The 19,409-nt window shown below is 39.7% G+C and overlaps 1 protein-coding gene across 2 annotated transcripts in view; it reads right to left on the bottom strand.

Moving 5' to 3' along the window:
- Positions 1-19,409, bottom strand: part of IGF1 (insulin like growth factor 1) — an 80,184-nt gene that overhangs the window by 12,337 nt on the left and 48,438 nt on the right. For both annotated transcript variants that reach the window (XM_053584526.1, XM_053584527.1), the window contains exon 3: positions 11,579-11,760. In XM_053584526.1, coding sequence (XP_053440501.1) covers positions 11,579-11,760 — 182 coding nt within the window. The remainder of the gene's footprint in view (positions 1-11,578; positions 11,761-19,409) is intronic.

The raw sequence follows: 19,409 nt of genomic DNA, 5'->3' as shown, positions 1-19,409 counted from the left end.
TGGCTCAGTCCGTAGGGCGCTGGCCCCATATACCAAGGGTGGCGGGTTCAAACTCGGCCCTGGCCAAATTGCAACCAAAAAATAGCCGGGCGTTGTGGCGGGCGCCTGTAGTCCCAGCTGCTCGGGAGGCTGAGGCAAGAGAATCGCTTAAGCCCAGGAATTGGAGGTTGCTGTGAGCTGTGTGAGGCCACGGCACTCTACTGAGGGCCATGAAGTGAGACTCTGTCTCTACAAAAAAAAAAAAAAAATAGCCGGGCATTGTGGTGGGCGCCTGTAGTCCCAGCTACTTGGGAGGCAGAGGCAGGAGAATCGCTTGAGCCCAGCAGTTGGAGGTTGCTGTGAGCTGTGATGCCACAGCACTCTACCCAGGGTGACAGCTTGAGGCTCTGTCTCAAAAAAAAAAAAAAAAAAGAAAGAAAAAGAAATGAAGGAGATAGAGTAATGCACGGTTAGCACACTGGAGTTCATCTCGGGTTTAGGTTCTGATTTGAGCACTTGTTAATGCAAGAGTTTGGCAAGACATTTAGCTGTACTCAGCCTGAGTTTTCCTATCTGTACAGCAGAGATAATTATAATACTCCCCCATCGGCTTATGGTGCAATCAAATGGGGTGATTTGCTATAGGACTTACCACAGGGGATGTGCCTAATCAATATCAGCTATTATTGTTATTAATCATTCATTACTATTTTCAAAGCACTTTTCATGCTAGGGTGCTGCTGCCCTTTGTCTGGCTGAATCTGGGGAAAGAGTAGTTACCATGTGGGTTATCAGAGCTCCCTTGGATGCTGGGGTAGCAGACTTATAGCTCTTTTTTTCCTAGTCACCAGTGCATCAGTAGGATGCCCAGGAATCTTGTATGCTTCCCATTGTTATTCCCAGATTGTCCTGACTTAGCAACCTTCTTTCTCTCTCTCTCTTTTTTTTTTTTGAGACAGTCTCACCTTATCACCCTTGGTAGAGGCATCACAGCTCACAGCAACCTCCAACTCCTGGGCTTAGGTGATTCTCTTGCCTCAGCCTCCGGAGTAGCTGGGACTACAGCAGTCCGCCACAACACCCGGCTATTTTTTTGTTGCATTTTGGCAAGGGCCGGGTTTGAACCTGCCACCCTTGGTATATTGGGCCGGCGCCCTACTCACTGAGCCACAGGTGCCACCTCACCTTCTTTCTCTTTAAAGGACACACCAATGTACTCAGCCCTACTATGAAACTAATTTATAGCTTTCACATGAAAGCTATAACCCAGTTATAACCTAAAAATATGGGGAAGGGGGAGAGGGAGGGGAGGGAGTGGGGAGGATGGGCGGAGGAAGGGTGATTGGTGGGATAACACTTACGGTGCATCTTACAAGGGTACATGTGAAACTTAGTAAATGTAGAGTGTGAATGTCTTAACACAATAACTAAGAAAATGCCAGGAAGGCTATGTTAACCAGTGTGATGAAAATGTGTCAAATGGTCTATCGCATTAATATACACAGCTATGATTTAATGATAATAATAAAAATAAATAAAAAATAAATCTTTTGAAAGCAAAATAGATCAATAAAGGACACACCTGACTCCATCTCAAATAGTTCTGCTTGTGATATAAGAAATCTCTACCAAGATGGTTTAAAAGCTTGGAAGAAAAAAAAAAGAAAGAAAAGAAAGGAAATTAGGCCAAAGCCATACTTTGTCTTTCTGGCAAGAGGTATTTATGTTGCCTTTAATGGTCTTGAAGGATGTTGTAAAATACTTGAGGCTTCAGGGCTGCTTAGATTGTTGATTTTATGGACAGCTTGTTTAGTTAGCTGTTTGTGTTTGTGTTACATTTTTAAATTTAAAAAAAGTTTAAGCACTGTCTTTCCCAGAGGGAGTTGATTTTGGAATTGTTGAAAGGTTCAAATGTGGTATTTTAAAAAGTGAAACACCAGATTCTAGCAATTTTACTGATATGTGCTTAAGATTCAGCACATTCTTACCTAAAAATTGGATTTGATTATTCTTTTTCTCTTGTGCCTCCAAAATGCCATTGTTTCATTCTATGTACAACTTAATAGAGTTAATTAAACTCGTGTATGCAGGAATTTATGTCACAGTGAGTGTCCTTGGGAGATGTGAGGCCCAGGGTTTTACCTTTTGGTATCATTTCAATGCAATAGTGACGAGTTCACAGGGTTATTAGGAAAGGGTGTTACTCTCTTCCACTCATTCTTTGTGTGTGTGACAAATCTGGGGAGAACATTCCAATGCTGTGTTCCAAATTTTCCTCCTCACTGAATTGAGAGAAATTTTGGAATTTTGGAAAGCCTTCCTGAACTTTTAGGATGAACAAAATAACACTATGACAAGTTAAAGTGATTTGCATCTGTTTGAGGTGATGGGAGCCTTCAGCATATAAAAGTAAACACGCAGAGTGCCAGCCAGAGCTATTCCAAGGCAGAAAATGGTGCAAGAACAATTCATGCCTGCATACACTTTGAAAAAACTCAAAATTGGTGTGTTGTGCCAAAAACACCTCTACCTCCATCCTAGCATTCTTTTGAAGAAAGGAACAAATATCATAATTTACAGAGAGACAAACCAGAGCATTCAATAGCGACCTGGGCCAACCAATACTAACAAAATAACAATAATGACCCCATGGACTTATTGATTCATTTACACTCTTTATTTCTGCTAGTCTTCTAATGCCTCATGAGCTAGTCAAGAAGCCAGAGGGCACATTTGCACCATGACATATGCACATTCTCAAGTCTAGATTTTCAACTGATTAAGCGTCTTTATTCAAATCCTCAACTTGCTATGGTCTCCCTTCTAGTCTTTTGGCATTTTTGTCTTGCCATAATTGTTACCCAAAGCTATGAAAATAGGACATTGCATTTTCCCAGGTGGCAGAGCTAGTTGGTCTTTGATTATTTAACCTCTTGGTGATGGTTAGACAGAAAGCCCCATGTAAATGTTTATACATTTTATGCAGAATTTTTGTAGAAAGTTTTGCCATAAATCCCAGCTTGGAAGCCTAGGCCATTTGGCTAGTTTGGGTTAGGTGTAACATTTCTTGGTCTCTCCCTAGGAATTTTGGAGCTATTTTATCCAAAACAAGAGTTGCCATTATGCTCAGCTTTTCATAGATTTTGCTCTTAACATCCAATCTTCTTATGGACATTCTGACAACAATGCCAAGGAGAACAGTGTAACCCATTGCCACCTTTTTTTCCCCAGAGTGACAACAACATGAACCTACTCAAATAAATGTACATTCCCTTATCTGACCCAATCGAATGAAAGCATATGCCAAAGTGAAGAGTGGAAGTAAGAGGTTATGGTTAAGAAAGGGGAAAGTAGTTGAAGAGGCACTGAATAGGTGATGCCAATAATCCCAGTCTAACGGAAGTAGGAGAAGGAGATGATGACAGATTGTCTGGATGTACTGAGCTTTAACTGTAATGATTCAAGAATTAGATCTGGAAGTTTCAGAAGTTGCAAACTGGTTTATGGGAAAGTTAGACCTCAAATGAGATTGATCTACGGAGTCCTTCTCTGTAGATCACACAGACAGTGGCTGAAGTCCTCGGTTTCTTAGAAGATACGATAGAAAGAAGAGTAACTTCTTTCTGCTCCTTCAGTAATGTTCCCTTTATTTCCAGAACGATATTTAATCTAGGACTAGAACCGTAAGGCCTTTGGGAAGACAAAGCATTCCTGCAGTTTTTGGTGAATGAAGATTAGCTTTTTCAGAGGAATTTACCCTCATTGAAAGAAAAGCCAAGAAACCATAATTACCTGTAATTTTGGAAAATCATTTACTCCAAATCACCTCTGGATACAACAGTGCTAGGACACAAAGCTACACATACACACAGACACAAACACAGCAGAGAAAGTAATCCCCTTCCCCATAGAACTGTTTGCTGTAGTTAATTACAGATACAGGGACACTTAAACTTAAAAGCCATTTGGCAGCGTCTCTAGCATTCGTATTTCCAACCAATGAACTTCTACTTCTTTAAAGAGTGAGTTTCTTGACCAATTGATCTTAAAACTGTAACCACAGTAAGTTAATAAAATAAAGATGAGAATTTTCCAAATTGTTTTCTGGCTCCTGTTAACTCATCTACCAAGAGCCCCATCTAATCTATAATTGAGTTCCTGGTGTTTTAAGAACTTTCTTAATGGCTCTTTAGACATATCAGACAGGGACTCATAGACCTACTATTCCATGCCTCTCATCATTTTCCTGCTGTTCTTAATTTCCATTTCTCTCTCCTGAAGTTTAACATAAGTTTGTATTTATAAATCCTCTCTTTTGGTTGCTGGATAAAAGTGGAGTAGTTCTAAAGGCATCAAGGAGTCTAATTAAAGAAGGCCCCCAAATATGTGAGCATCAGGGAAAAGTTCTCATCTCAGGCCCTTGAAGATGCAAAAGCTGATCTGGAAGTTTAGTAGCTCCTGAAGAACCTTTGCTAACCTCAGCTATTCCTTTAAAAGTAGACCTGCCTCGCTTAGATCAAATGAATTGGTAACTGGGCTTTAAATATTGAGGTAAATAAACAAGCTGAGAATTCCACAGCAATTATTCCAAACCTTGTACTGTATAAAATGAGATTCTGTTTCATCTAAAGCTATTAATCTTTTCATTGCTACCAAAGTCTTCCAAATCAACTCTGCCCTAGGATTAAAAATCAACTACTTGTTATATAGGAAATACTGCCAAATTCCTTATTCTGTTACATGGGAAAGTAAAGAGAATAAACCCCATTTTCCACCATGGATGCTAAAATGGATGCGAGAAATTGCAAAATTTATCACCTAAGAAAACATTGTTTTCCTCTAGTGGGAGGGAGGTGGCCAGGGGATGTAGAAGAGAGTAGGGGAACTGGTTTGGGACAACTCATTTCTTTGCCTCCTTTTCCACCCTTGCATCCTAACAGAGTACACATTAGAAGCTGTATGAGGTTTTGTTTGTTTTGAAGAGATGTTTGAGAGAAGATCAAATGCTTGTGAAAAGTACTGCATCGGCGGCAGCCTTAGAAACTGAAGTGTCCCGGAAGTCGTGTAAGCCCGGAAATATCCCACATTTCTATTTATTTTGGCAATTTTACTTAAAAATAGCTAGAGCTAGAGTTCATGCTACAATTAAATTTTCCCCAGGCACCATGAAATGAAAACACATATTATATTTGATTTTAACTAGTTGAGAAAAATGGTGGTTTTCTGAAAGTTCATTGTATGACCCTGAAATAAAAGTTAACAGTTCTTCACGTGGGAGAACTATGCTACCATTTCAGTGGGAAGTATTTATAGAATCAGGGGTTTTCTAGGTTGGAAGAAGTCTTAGGTCACTGAGTTCTCTTCTTCTATCACATGTTTGAAACTCTGCTACCACATTACAGAAAAGTGTTGGCAAGCTTAGACTTGAAGTTTTGGTAGTACAAGACTAACTTCCACTTCAAGATACCACATTTTTTTTTTTTAATATGGCTCTAATTTTCAGAAGGAGGTAAAATAATATCAACTAAAACTTTTGTAGTCCTTACTGTGTGTCAGACATCATTTTAAGCACTATAATATATTTGTGAAGTACATCCCCCCAAAGAGACACATACACAGTCTATATGTATAATATCAATAAACCCTCACAACAACTCTATGAGCTAGATTCAATTGTTACCCCTATTTGACAGATTAGAAAACTGAGGCATATATAAGTTAGATGATTTGTCCAAAGCCACACAGCTAGGAATCGAGAGAATCGGGATCTAAACCCTCTAAACCTAGGCAATCTGACTCTACATTCTATACTCTTTTTTTTTTTTTAAATATATTTTAAGACAGAGTCTCACTTTTTTGCCTTTGGTAGAGTGCCATGGCATCATAGCTCATAGCAACCTCAACTCTTGGGCTCAAGTGATCCTCTTGCCTGAGTTTTTCATTTTTAATAGAGATAGGGTCTCACTCTTGCTCAGGCTGGTCTTGAACTAGTAGTGAGCTCAAGCAATCCACCTGCCTCTGCGTGCCAGAGTGCTAGGATTACAGGCATGAGCCACCGAGACCAGCCATTCTGTCCTCTTAATGATTATATTTCAGCCTCTCTGATGGGTATAACTTTCCTTCATGCCTAATATAGAAGTTTGCATGTTGTAGATGCTTAATAAAAATATTTTTAACCAATTTTATTTCAGGATTATGATTCTATACAAACTCCAATTACTTTTACATACAATCATCAAATTGCCTTAATAAATATAGTTGAAACATCAGAATTTTAAATTATGATTTATAGCCTGCCTACTTCAAGAAAACATGAGGGAAGTAACACTTGGTGGGGTAAGATGATAATTAAATTAAGGCTTATCAGAGCAGTGAACCCATCAGGCCAGTACCTTATTCAGGCAATGCTAAATTCTCCTGCTAAGATGTCCATCATGGGCGGCACCTGTGGCTCAGCGAGTAGGGCGCCAGCCCCATACACCGGGGGTGGTGGGTTCAAACCCAGCCCCAGCCGAAACTGCAACAAAAAAATAGCTGGGCGTTGTGGTGGGCGCCTATAGTCCCAGCTACTCAGGAGACTGAGGCAAGATAATTGCCTAAGCCCAAAAAAGCTGGAGGCTGGGCTCAAGCAATAGTCCTCAAGCAAGAAGGACTATAAAGTGCTTCATTGATGCCTATAGCAATAGGTCCTTGAACCATTTGTGCCATAGAAGGAAATTCCAAACATGCAAGAGCTGTAGAAACATAGCTCCTATGTAGGGTAACAGGAATTACTATGTCTTATCAGTACAACTTATTTTTATGGTCCTTCTACTATTCATTTTATGGTCTTACTACTGTTCATCAGCCTATGTCACTAATTTGTCCATCTGTCCATCCATCCATCCATCCTTTTATCCAGTATTTTATGCCATGTATCACTTGGTGCTTCAATATTGATACTAGAAAGGAATACATGGAAAGGTAATAATAGATTTCCCCTGTTTTCTTAATTCATATTATTTGATAAACACAAGTAGGCATTTAAGATAGTTGCTTTGAGTTGATAGAATTCATTCCAAAAAGAAGTATGTTTTAATGCAGAGTTGGAGCATTAAGCATTCTTTAACTAGGGAAGTTTTTTTCTTTTTCCTCTCTCCCTCCCTACTTCCTTCCTTCTCTACTTCCTTTTTTTCTTTTCTATTTTTTTTTTTTTTTTTTTTTTACTTTAGAAAAGGAATTTAATAGAGGATTTGGGCATCTGAATGATTGGAGGGGGGGCCTACGTAATTCCTTTGCCTCAACCTCCCCAAAAGCTAGGACTACAGGTACGTGACACCACGTCCAGCTGATTTTTTTTTCTTTCTTTGTGGAGTCAGGATATTGTTATATTGACTGAGCTGGTCTTGAAATCCTGGGCTCAAGTAATCCTCCTGGCTTGGCCTCAGCCTCCCAAAGTGCTTAATTTCTCTTGAAGGAAGTTCATCACTGGGTGTAATTATAGTTTACCCAAAACTTTCCATGGGGTATGGATTCTTAATTCTTCTTCTGAATCATGGTCCCTTGAGGAGTCCTCTGTATTTAAAGAATATTCTAAAGTAATGGTTGCAGTAGATACTGGACTGTGCCTGAGGCTGGTTTCAAAGCATGGACATCTTAGCAGGAGAATTTAGCATTGCCTGATAAGGTACTGGCCAGATGGGTTCAATCACTGCTCTGATAAGCCACAATCTACTTTGCAACCACAGCAACAGCGGCTTAATTCCCATCTAGGACTTTGGCAAGCTTGTGATTGGACCTTTTCCTCCCAGATTGAGCCTTAGGCATCTCCTTCAAATTCAAGTGATCCTGAGTTTTCAGTGAACATGGAGAATGGGTGATCCTGGAGTAGAAAGCACAACAGGGGCACAAAGGACCAGACAGAAAGACGATTCCTTTATACCATAGTATAAGGCATCTTCAAAGCAGGCGACTTGAGTTCACCTTTTAATTTAATTGTCATCTTACCCCACCAAGTGTCATCATTTGCTTGGTGGAGCACTTCTCTCTTGTACCCACTCTCAGCTTTTATACTTCACAATTTGGAGGATCTTGAGACTTTTTGTTTTATTACCTATGAGCACCTCCACTGATTTAACCAAGGGAACTAAGACCTGAATTCTGTGATTCTACTGAGCTTTTCTTCACCCTCAGGGAAATCCAGCACTCTTGCTCTCATTTACTCCCTTCCTTCTGGTGGAATAAAAATAGTGGGAGACTGCAGGTGGCCATTTTCTGTCTCCTCCTTTCCTTTTAGAATTCTTTCTCAGTCAATTCACATTGACTATGTGCTGTTATCTCCTGACCAGGAGGAAAGCAGCTTAGAGCTCAAATACATCTTTATCTATTTCTGGATCTCCTATCTTTAAAATGAAGGAATCAAACCAAATGATTTCTGAGCCTCTTCCAGCTCTTCACATAACATGGCCCTAGGGTTTTTATGGAGCAGACATTCATAGGATTTTAGATTTTTAAAATCTAGATCTATGTGTATGAGTGGGGTGGGGTAGGGAAGGGTTTCCTAGGAGATATAATCAAAAGGCAGTAGTCAGACATCAGAAATCTTTTGTTATGGGCTGAATTGTGTCCCCACCCCAGTTCAAATGTTGAAGTTTTAATTTCCAGTCAAAATATGACTGGTCTTATCTACGGTCATACCACCCTGAATGTGCCAATCTCGTCTGTTCTTAGAAGCTAAGCAGGGTCGGACCTGGTTAGTACTTGGATGGGAAATAGTGTTTTTACAGACATAATTATGTTAAAATGAAGTGAATGGGGTAGGCCTTATAAACAGGATATTTGGACACAGAGATAAAGACACAAGGAGAGGAGGCCATTTATAAGCCAAGGAAAGCAGTCTGGGGCAGGCCACCCTCCCTATGGCCTCAAATGGACTGATACCTTGATTTTGTGGCTTTCAACCTACAGAAATGAGAAAATAAATTTCTGTAGTTCATGCCATCCAGTCTGTGGTACTTTGTCATGGCAGACTAAGCAAACTAATACATCTTTTATATCTGATTCCAAAGTGCAAAAAAAAAAAAAAAAGTTCAGTGACCTCCTCTCAAAGGTTACCTCATAGGCCTCACAGGCGTTTAGGCAAATACTGATGCCCTTTGGTATGAACCGTGGACTTGACTAAGAAATACAGCCTCCAATCTCAGCAGGAAATGAAATCTGGGAACTTGTATGACACAATTCAGTCTTGCTGAGAATTTGGGGCTAATATTTAACTCCGAATTGACACAGGCAATTCTTCTATAACAGATTAATACAAAATTTTAAAATGCATATGCAACTCTTGATTTTTATCTAGATATCTGAAATCTTTTACTCTTTTTTAATTGTTTTTTGGGGGGATGAGAAGTGGTATGTGTTATTTGCTGCTTCTTTAATTTTTATTCTTTTTTTCATTCTTGCCACTGTCTTTCTGTGGGCTTTCTTGGGCTTTATATTTTTCTTTTCCATTTTCTCCATGTTTCTTAGCCACATTCCTGTAACAGGTTATTTCTTCTTCCATCACGTCTTCATCCAGCTCCAGCAGGCCTCCTTCTCTTCCATCCCTCTATTACATTTCCTGCCTTTCTTCCTTGCTGTCTGTTCCTCGCTCACCATCTTCACCTCTGTTTGCTTAGTTCTCCTCTCCTCCAGTTTTATTTATTTTTGCCTCTGTGTTCAGCATTTCTAGTTCCAATTTCCCTCCTCTGCTCTTTCTTCCTTGCTCTGATCTGCTGACTTGCTTCTGTTCCCCTCCTGGGCATTTCTTTGGCCCACCTTTCCTTCTCTTCTGAGATTTCATGTTCTTATTGGTAGATGAGAGCTGATACTGTAAACATTACAAAAATAACTGCATTGAGAACAGGTGGTTCCTTCCGTGTCCCCCAAAACAGAGCCTTTGGGTCAGCCCAGAATGCCTGGGCTTCATATGATGCAGGAGACAGCATTGGTGTTGAAGAGGGCTCTGTATCTCAGTCACAAGACCCATCATTCCAGATCTTTAGGACTCCTCACTGACAACTAACCCCACTCCAACAAAAAATTAAGAGGCACTGGGTGACCTGGAAAAAGAAAGAATGAACCTGCCCTCGCCCCTTCAAACCTATGTTCCTGCCAAGTTTCTTCTGTGGTCCTTGCTCCCTGATTCACTATCGAGCTACTGTTCACTGGGTCCTGCCTTTAAATAGTCCCCATCCTTCCCTATGGGTGGCACCCTGAGTCACATCCCTGCTAAGCTTTCCCAGTCCTCCCCCAGCCTCAGGTGCAATTTAGGGTCAGGAAGCAGCAAAATTATCATTGTAAAATCAATCTCTCATCTTGTGCCTTCCTCACAACGTTAGCTCCAAATATTCAGCCCACACCTTGGCATTTATTTTTCAACAGAGCTTCCAAGGATACCTTTCCTTACTCGTCTTTTTCACTTTCTTTTCTTTTTTTTCTTTTGGTAGAGACAGAGTCTCACTTCATGGCCCTCGGTAGAGTGCCGTGGCCTCACACAGCTCACAGCAACCTCCAGCTCTTGGGTTTAAGCGATTCCCTTGCCTCAGCCTCCCGAGTAACTGGGACTACAGGCACCCACCACAACACCCGGCTATTTTTTTGGTTGCAGTTTGGCGGGGGCCGGGTTTGAACTCACCACCCTCGGTATATGGGGCTGGCACCTTACCGACCGAGACACAGGCACCGCCCGTCTTTCTCACTTTCTTTTTCCTCTTTCACCATGTCTTTAGTTCTCTTTCTTTTTTACTTAATGACTCAAGTTTTAGTTACTCCCTTACATTCATTTGTTCATTCATTCATTCTCTCATTCAACAAAAATCTATGAAGTGACAGAAAGTGCACCAGATCCTTTCTGCACTTACAATGGCACAGGTGGTACTTCTAACGTTTGTTTATGGTCTAGCTCTTAGAAAAAGACGCCCGCAAATTTTGATCAATAGAAATTTCTAGGTGTTTTTGTGGCAAAACAGAAATTTCTATTTTTAATGCATTTTTTTCTTTAATTGTGCTTATACTGAATATGAATTTTGAATAGTTTCCATTAGTCTTTTCTTCTCCTTTGCACAATTTCAGAGTTCCAGAACTTGAAAGGATACATGCTTTATTACTAATTATAAGTTTGACGGATATTACCACTGGTCCAATAGGTACTTTGTGCAGGCAGGTGAGAAGCATCTTATGAAGTATATGCATTAATTTTCTTTATTTTGACAACAACTGAATGTGGTAGATATTACCATTATCCTGTTTTACTGATGAAACTGAGTTTTGAATAGGTTATACTTTTAGGCCAAGGGCTTTTACTTGGTGAATAGGGAGGTGAGGACTTCAGTTTTGCCCGATATCAAAGCCCGTGTTTCTTTAGTCACTGTTTTCCAATCCTCAAATAATCCATAGGAGTGGAAGTGGAAATTTGCCATGCTGAGTAACCATAGGGATAGGCCTGGAATCCATCCCTTTGGTTAGAATGGACCTTTTCCAACCCATAAGCCAGGAGGCTAGCGGGCAGAATATCTGTTTGGCCCACCCACACGTGTGAGATAGATCACTGGAAGATAGCAGGATCCCAACCAGGTGGGCCTACCTTTTGAGTCTTGGGCATGTCGGTGTGGCGTTGGGCGCGGACAGAACGAGCAGACTTGGCAGGCTTGAGGGGTGCACAGTACATCTCCAGCCTCCTCAGATCACAGCTCCGGAAGCAACACTCGTCCACAATGCCTGTCTGAGGTGCCCTTCGACTGCTGGAGCCATACCCTGTGGGCTTGTCTGCAAATCAAGCAGAGAGGCTTCATGTAAGGGGACAATCTGCTAACATCACAGTCTTCCACGCTGTTCCTGATGCCTCTCCTCTCCCCACATCTAGTCAGCCAACCATTCTCCAATGTCTCAACTTTTACTTGAAGCTTCCCCAACAATTACTGATCCCATGGCTCCTTCTGGATGTGTGTGTCTCCTGGAGTCAGTGCCATGCTCATTAGCACTCACTCACTCAGCACACTTTTGTGTTAATTCTCCCTGAGTTTTCAGCAGCCTGCCGTCCTGGATCTTATCGATACCCAATTCTAGTCTTTCATCATATATTGCCTTACTTAGAAGGATGGTAGGAATATTAATTAAAGGAAGATACATGCACTGTTTTTTTCATCACTTTAGCAAAGCTGAGTAGTATTTACATACAGAACAGTTCACATGTTTGCTTTTTTGCTTGACTATACAGTCAGGATGAAAAGCAAGGAAGTTTAAGTCTGGAAAAGCCTCCTGAGTTTACTGATGTGAAAACCGAGACTTGGGGTTGGGAATGATTTGCTCGAGGTCATTCGGGCCCCAAGGGCTGGAGTCAGGATTCAGACTCAGATCTACTTGCTACAAAGCCCATGTGCCTCACTGAGTGCAGGACACCCGTTAAATGGCCCCTTGACAAGTTACTTAAGTCTCTGGGTCTCAGTTTGCTCATTTGTATAATGGAGTTAACAATATTTTTCTGTTAAGAATTGTTTGAGAATTACATGAGATAATGTGTGAATAATGATTGGCACAGCTCTTGCCCCAGATTGGGCCCTCAATAAATACTGGTTTGCTTCCTGAGTAGCCTTTCCCAGGTCTTAGATGGTCAGTGAAGAAGCAGTGTCACCACTGACTGCAGGTAGAAGCCTTGGGCCTTGAAACTGATAACAATGCCAAGGCGATAGGACTCCTTCTCCCAACACTCCCGTGAGACCAGAACAATCAATTCTGTTTTCTTATCCAGACTGAGACAATGAACTGACGGGTCCACCTTTTCTGTGATTCTGATTGCCCAGAGGGAACACCATGAATAACAATTCTTTTGATATTTACAAATCAATCAGATCTCTTTACTTGGCAAGTAGGTTTTGGTTTGGTTTGATTTTGTTTTGGTTTGGGCACACTTTTCCTGGCTCTAGATTTTAAAGAGAGGGCAAAACAACTTTACATGGAACTTAAAATGTACCTGAGTTATTTGTAAACTTTTTGTCATAGCAGACGTTTTGTTAAACCAAATCTTACATATGTATCAGTGTATGAAACAGACAAAAGTGAGTCTGCTCTGGCTCAGGCAAGGGCAGAAGGCTTGGATCTTGCTCTTTTCTTCTCTTCCCTTATCTCCTTTGGTGGTGGTGGTGGTGGGGAGAGGAGGGCTGTATCTTCTCCACTAATGTCTAGGCTTTGTGGAAGAAAATTTGTAAACCACTACTACAGAAGCATCCAATCTGATGCATATTCAATCTTAATTCCAGACAGAAGAAAGCATTATATTTTAAATAGAAAGTCTTACGTTTGCATAATAGTGACACCATACTTGAGGATGGGGTTATGAAAGTCAAAATCCTCATGTAGTTTGAACTCCTTCAATTGGGGAGATCAGGCCCTTCGTAATGGCCTGCTACCAAACTAGTTTGGCCGCCTCACTGCTGGCAGGGCCAGCCGTCCATGGTATCCTCTAAGAGCCCAAATGTTTTCCTGATGCTTGGCACAGGAGCCTGGTGGCTGCTTCCTCCTGTGATGCAGGTTTATTGTCATTCTTAGGGCAGTTGGAGATAGTAACTCAGGGTTCATTTGTGGTCTCTGTGGGCGGGATCTGCTGCTCCCTCCCGGAACAAACCCTGTGGGCTCCTCATGGTTGTGAGGCTTGAGAGGGACCCCGCCCTAGCAAGCCAGGAGTCAGCTGGTCCTCTGAGCAATGTAAACAATGTTTTTTTGTTTTTATAATTTTTCTTGGAACTATAAACTAGAGAAAAGACACAAATGGGCTTACAAGGTTCTTTGTAATCCACAGAGGACCTTTACATACTATTTGCTAAGTGGTTAGCCAGTAAAGTGTAGCTGATATACTTTGGTTTTTCTCTTGGGATGGGAAGGAAGCAGAAAGTGACTTGGCCTATTATGTGTTGACTGTCCCTGTAGTCCATCCACCACAGGTAGTGATTGCTATCCGTTGAAACTATAAATTTCTTAATGGGATATATTTGGAATTCATGTGTTGATTGTGAAATAATTTGATGTTTGGGGGTAGGAATTGTTCCAAAAACTTTCAAACTTAGCTAACTCAGAATCAACTGATTTCAAAATTCATGCTTTTGGATTGAACATGGAAAGGGGTAGGCTTTGGGATTCCAGGACCCATTAAGAATTTCCATTTTAAGTGCTTCTAACTTAATCCTGCTTCTGAGATCTCATAGGTGATGGAGCTTCCTGCCTGATACAGGAGGCAGACATCAGCTTTCATCTTGGGATGGCAAAGATTTCTGTGAATTGCATATTCCCTTGTTGGTGACTATCAACAGCCATGAAACTCACCCCACGTTTATTTCCTCTTTTAAAACAGAAAGTGGCTGGGCACCTGTAGCTCAAGTGGCTAAGGAACCAGCCACATACACCAGAGCTGTCGGGTTTGAATCCAGTCTGGGCCTGCCAAACAACAATGACAACTACAACCAAAAAATAGCCAAGCATTGTGGTGAGTGCCTGTAGTCCCAGCTACTAGGGAGGCTGAGGCAAGAGAATCACTTAAGTCCAGGAGTTGGAGGTTGCTGTGAGCTGTGATGTCACAGCACTCTATCCAGGGCGACAGCTTGAGGCTCTGTCTCAAAAAAAAAAAAAAGTTATAAAATAGAAAGTAATCATTATCACAGAAAAAATAACAGCACACACCAGGCATCTGGTTTCTCATCTCTCTTAGATGAGCTCAGAGTAAGATATGGCTCAGCCAATAAAATAGCTATACTTTTTAACCTTTAGATTGATGGATATAAGAACAGAGAATTTTAGGACTTTGCTGTAATGTTCCTTATAAAAGTTTATCTTATGCCTCTGTTTCTTTGAAAGTGTTGTACACAGACTTAGATTTTGCTTTAAACATAACTACCAGTTATCTCTGGCTCCCACAATCCTGGAGAGATACTTTCCTTTGTCTACAAATGGACTCCTATTAGTTAACTGAAAATATTTGAATATAAGAAATGTTTACCTCTTGCCTTTTAAAGTTTAGTTCATTCTTAGTATAGTGTCCTATAAGGCTTGATTTCTGGTTCTACATAAAGATATTAACAACCATCATTTTTCAACAATTGAGAGACTATAGTTGAGGGGCAAAGTTTTCTCCTGTATCTTCAAATACTGTACATTGTTTATTTTTCCAGAACCATAGCAAAAGTATTTGCTACCTTTATTAAAGTTCTAAAACTAGAAGCCTATAATGTGATTGATTAGAAAGGCAATTAAACCATTTTCTCCAGTATTTGAGACTTTCTTATTTGAGAAAAAATCAATTATTGTCATCTTGACTACTTTTTAAATGAGATGGAACAAATTGTTCCAGCCTTGCCTTTGGAAACTCTTCCTCAGGCACCAAGTGATTCTGCTTCAGTGGGCAGAATCAGAATTGGTAGGAGAATAGAAAACAAATATTGGCTTAACGTAAGAACATATTTCAAACATTTTGAACTTAAAAGGTTTAAGGCTTCTTTGAAAAAGTAATGTACTCTCCATTGCAGGAAGTAAAACCTGTATGAACACCTGTCAGAGATCCTTGGAACAGATTCCAGTATTAAACATGGTGGATGACTGTTGTGGTCTTTTCTGTTCCAAAGATTCCATGACAGGTGAAGAGATGAAGGAGCAAATTCATTTGAGCCAAATATTCAGTATGGTTGGAAGCCACTTACATTGTCTTCTAGAAAAAGTTTAAAATATTATCTAATTTAAAAGGTGAAAAATTGTTTTCTACTTAATCTTTTGAGTTTGTCCAGATGCTCAAAATGTTTTATATTGCCCTTACTCAATGCTACAGAAAAGAACAGGTAAGTAGGATAGTCCCTTCTACAAGGAGGTACAGTCCCAAAGTTGTTGTATTGGCATTATAAAATGTCTGTGTATTCACTCAACTGTTAGAGTGAAAAGTAATGTGCAACATTTTTTTGGACAAAGTCTTGACCTTGAAAATTGATATATTTATATATTTATTTTGTCAATAGTTTTGTTTGAACTATTGACAAAATAGTTCAAACCTCTCTTTGTTTGAGAGGTTTCATAGAATGTGGACAGAAAACTTGTCTTGCTTACCAGACAAGTTGACCACCACCAAACCTAGACTTCGACTCCCCTATGAGTAGACACCATGTTTAGTCACAATGCACTGCTGTATCTTGAAAGTTGGGCAACAGAATTCCAATGGATAAACAGTTGGCTTCTGTTAATAATAGCACTTCCTTTTAAATAATGCATGGTCAGTGGAGTAATTCAATAATCTTCAGGGCAAACTTGCTAGTTATAAGGCTTGTGGGCAGAATTGTCACATCATCAAAACCGCACCAATTAGCTGAGTCTCACATTTTGTCATGGATGCAAACAACTCATTCCCCTACCTCTCTGAAGGGAAATGGGTAATGCTGAGATTTAACTGGGATCATCACTTCTAGAACAAAGAACTCTGGTCATTCATCACTGATAAAAATGGGACTAGCTCTACTGGTATAGCATGTATGCTTAAGTTTCTTATGGGTTTCTGGATATCCAGCTGAGATACTATATTTGACTACCTGACTTTAATTTCCTTTGAAAATTTCCTTCTTGCTTACTGAGAATAACATAGTTAAAGGCTATGCTTTAATATGTTAACTCTATTATTGAAAAGGGAAGACATTGGTTTGCAGAATTGGTATTTAAATAATAAAAAATGCAAATATTTTCCAAGTAGGAATACATCTAGTTCTGAAAACATATATTGATACATGTTACTTTTTGGGTTCTAAGGAAGATAACTATTCCCTAGAAATTTGCTAACACTAAGAAGTTTTGAAGTGAATCAGTTTTTTTCAAAAGTAAGAAAAAAAAAGTAAGCTAATTCAAGTTTTTAAGGGTTATTTCTAGAAAATATTCAGTTATGTGCTTGATAGAAAACACAAATGGGATTATTAACAAACAAGAAACTAATTTGTACTTAACTTTGATCAACTAAAGATTGATTATACAGCCAAATATCTTAATTTCTTATTATTCTGTCACTTATCTAAAGAAGCCAGAAAATTAGTTTTTGTAGCAATTATTTATTTTAGACCTTTAGGCACATTGAAAATTTGGAATAACCTGTTAAGGGTTTGCTTGTTAGGGCAATATTGCTCTGGTAGACATCTTATCTAATATAAATTCATCTAGTTGTCATAATTTTGTGTGGGATGCTAGTAGGAAAGTTGGGTAAGATGTGAGTAATCTTAAAGTAGTCTTCAAGCATTTTAATTGCGATTTTCATTCATGGACAAAGATCACTTTCTGATCTTTCCTACACAGCTGATGGCTTTATAAGGAAAACTGGATTCCTTTTATAAATTCCTAATATAAAGAAAATTGTGGTTAGATTATTATCCAAAACCAAAATGTAATAGATTGAACGATTGCTAATTCCTGAATTCATAGAATTTGCATTTAATTTAAGTTATTTTGAGAGTCAGTATTTTACCTTTTAAAATTTTTCTAAAGAGGCTCTGTGCCTGTGGCTCAAGCTGCTAAGGCGCCAGCCACATACACCAGAGCTGGTGGGTTCAAATCCAGCCCGGGCCCACCAAACAATAATGACGACTACAACCAAAAAATAGCCGGGCATTGTGGCCCGTGCCTGTAATTCCAGCTACTTGGGAGGCGAAGGCAGGAGAATCGCTTGAGCCCAGGAGTTGGAGGTGGCTGTGAGCTGTGATGCCACAGCACTCCACCCAGGGTGACAGCTTGAGGCTCTGTCTCAAAAAAAAAAACCTAAAGAAATCACACTTGAATTGAAGAAATTATTGGTTTATATGTATTCATGTGCTTAGTTAAGACCATATGGAAGAAAGCTTTTATTGCTGTCAACTGGCCACAACTATATGCCTGTGGAATGACATTAAGTGTGTACACACACAAACTCAAACGCATATTGAGGAATTAAGGGAATTATTAGCATCAAAGCTGATGTCAAACATTTTGAAATTAAGATTGTTTTTGACAGTTTTTCTACAATATACATATTGCCTACTTTATACTTTGCTGGTGGACCCTGTACATTTCTGATTTTCTGTGGAAGGATATTACCAAGTAAGATTGACCTTTGGCATTTATAAAAGTGAACACTGAGAAAATGTTCTCTTTTTCTATGAACTGTGTGTCATAAACTTTTCTTGAAAACCTATCAAATTTAGGCATTGATTTCACTTTTGGCCTGTGTTAATTTTTAATTGCCAGTGTTTGCTGGTCCCACTGCCTTTCAATTGAACGAGGTCATCTTTTCTAGGAATCATGGCTCTGTAATACCTGCCCCCATCCTAACCACACAGCAACTCTTTCTTGGCTACCAAATTTCCATAACCCAAAAGACCAAAGTCTTCCCGTTACCCCATCAAGTCCATGTTTATATATGTCTGTGTCTAAGAGGATTGAAGCAGAATTCTATGGAGCTGCTCCTTTCCCAAGAGCCTCCTCTCTTTTGGAAGCCCAACTCAAAAGCAGGTGTGAAAAGAGTGCTCTTCAGCCCACCTTGCTTTCTAAGGCCAGGGAGCTAAAGTGCAAGGCCTAGGGGCAATAGCAACTAGAGAGTCAAAGCAGAAACATTACTGTTTTAGGACTCTTTGGAGAAATGGGCCGACAGAGTGGGAAGCACGTGATGTATTACTTTAGCCTAATACAATGCCCTAGAGGATGAGCATCTTGCCAGGACAGCACAATTTACTAGCTTAGGTCTGATTCCAGGGCTTGGAAGAGATAGACGTAGCCAAAAAAATTATACTTTGGCTACAGAAATGCTTTGCTGGACAGAAATTGTCCTAAGAGAATAGTTTGGTTTATCAACGTCTAAGGTGAAAGATAATCAAATGCCAAGGGGTCATTTTTATATTTGAATTATTTCAGTGGGGCTGCTATATAAGTTAGCTACCATTTCCTAGTTACATAGTTTTTATTATTTAGAACGTATTACAAGATTTGAGTATGATCTGCCTGTGACATCTATTATGCTAGTAAGAGAGGCAATACGTGGAGTGATAAAAAGCACAGGTCTGGGAGTCGGACAAGTCTGGATTCTACCACTTATTCACTGTTGACCTACTACTTGGCAAGGTACCAAATCTTCTTAGACTCAGATCCTTTTATGCAACAAAATAAATGGATATAATAAGAGTATCTACCAAGATTGGCATGAAGAATAAATGAGAATCCATGTAAAGTATTTTATATAATATCTAATATGTGGTAAACTGTGTAAATATTGGTTATTATCATCATTACTATTATAGAGTTGAGTTGGTTAACATAGTAAGCTGGGCAGGTATTCTTTTGCTCCGTTAATCTTAAAAATGCATCCTTTAGAAAATTTGGTTAATGAGATGGCCTTTCTAGGTAGAGGAGGACTGTTATTTTTTAAAATAAATGAATAA

The sequence above is a fragment of the Nycticebus coucang genome, chromosome 3 (assembly GCF_027406575.1).
Source record: "Nycticebus coucang isolate mNycCou1 chromosome 3, mNycCou1.pri, whole genome shotgun sequence".
Classification (NCBI taxonomy): Eukaryota; Metazoa; Chordata; class Mammalia; order Primates; family Lorisidae; genus Nycticebus; species Nycticebus coucang.
The sequence above is the reverse complement of the archived record's forward strand: the minus strand, read 5'-3'. Positions and strand labels throughout refer to the sequence as shown.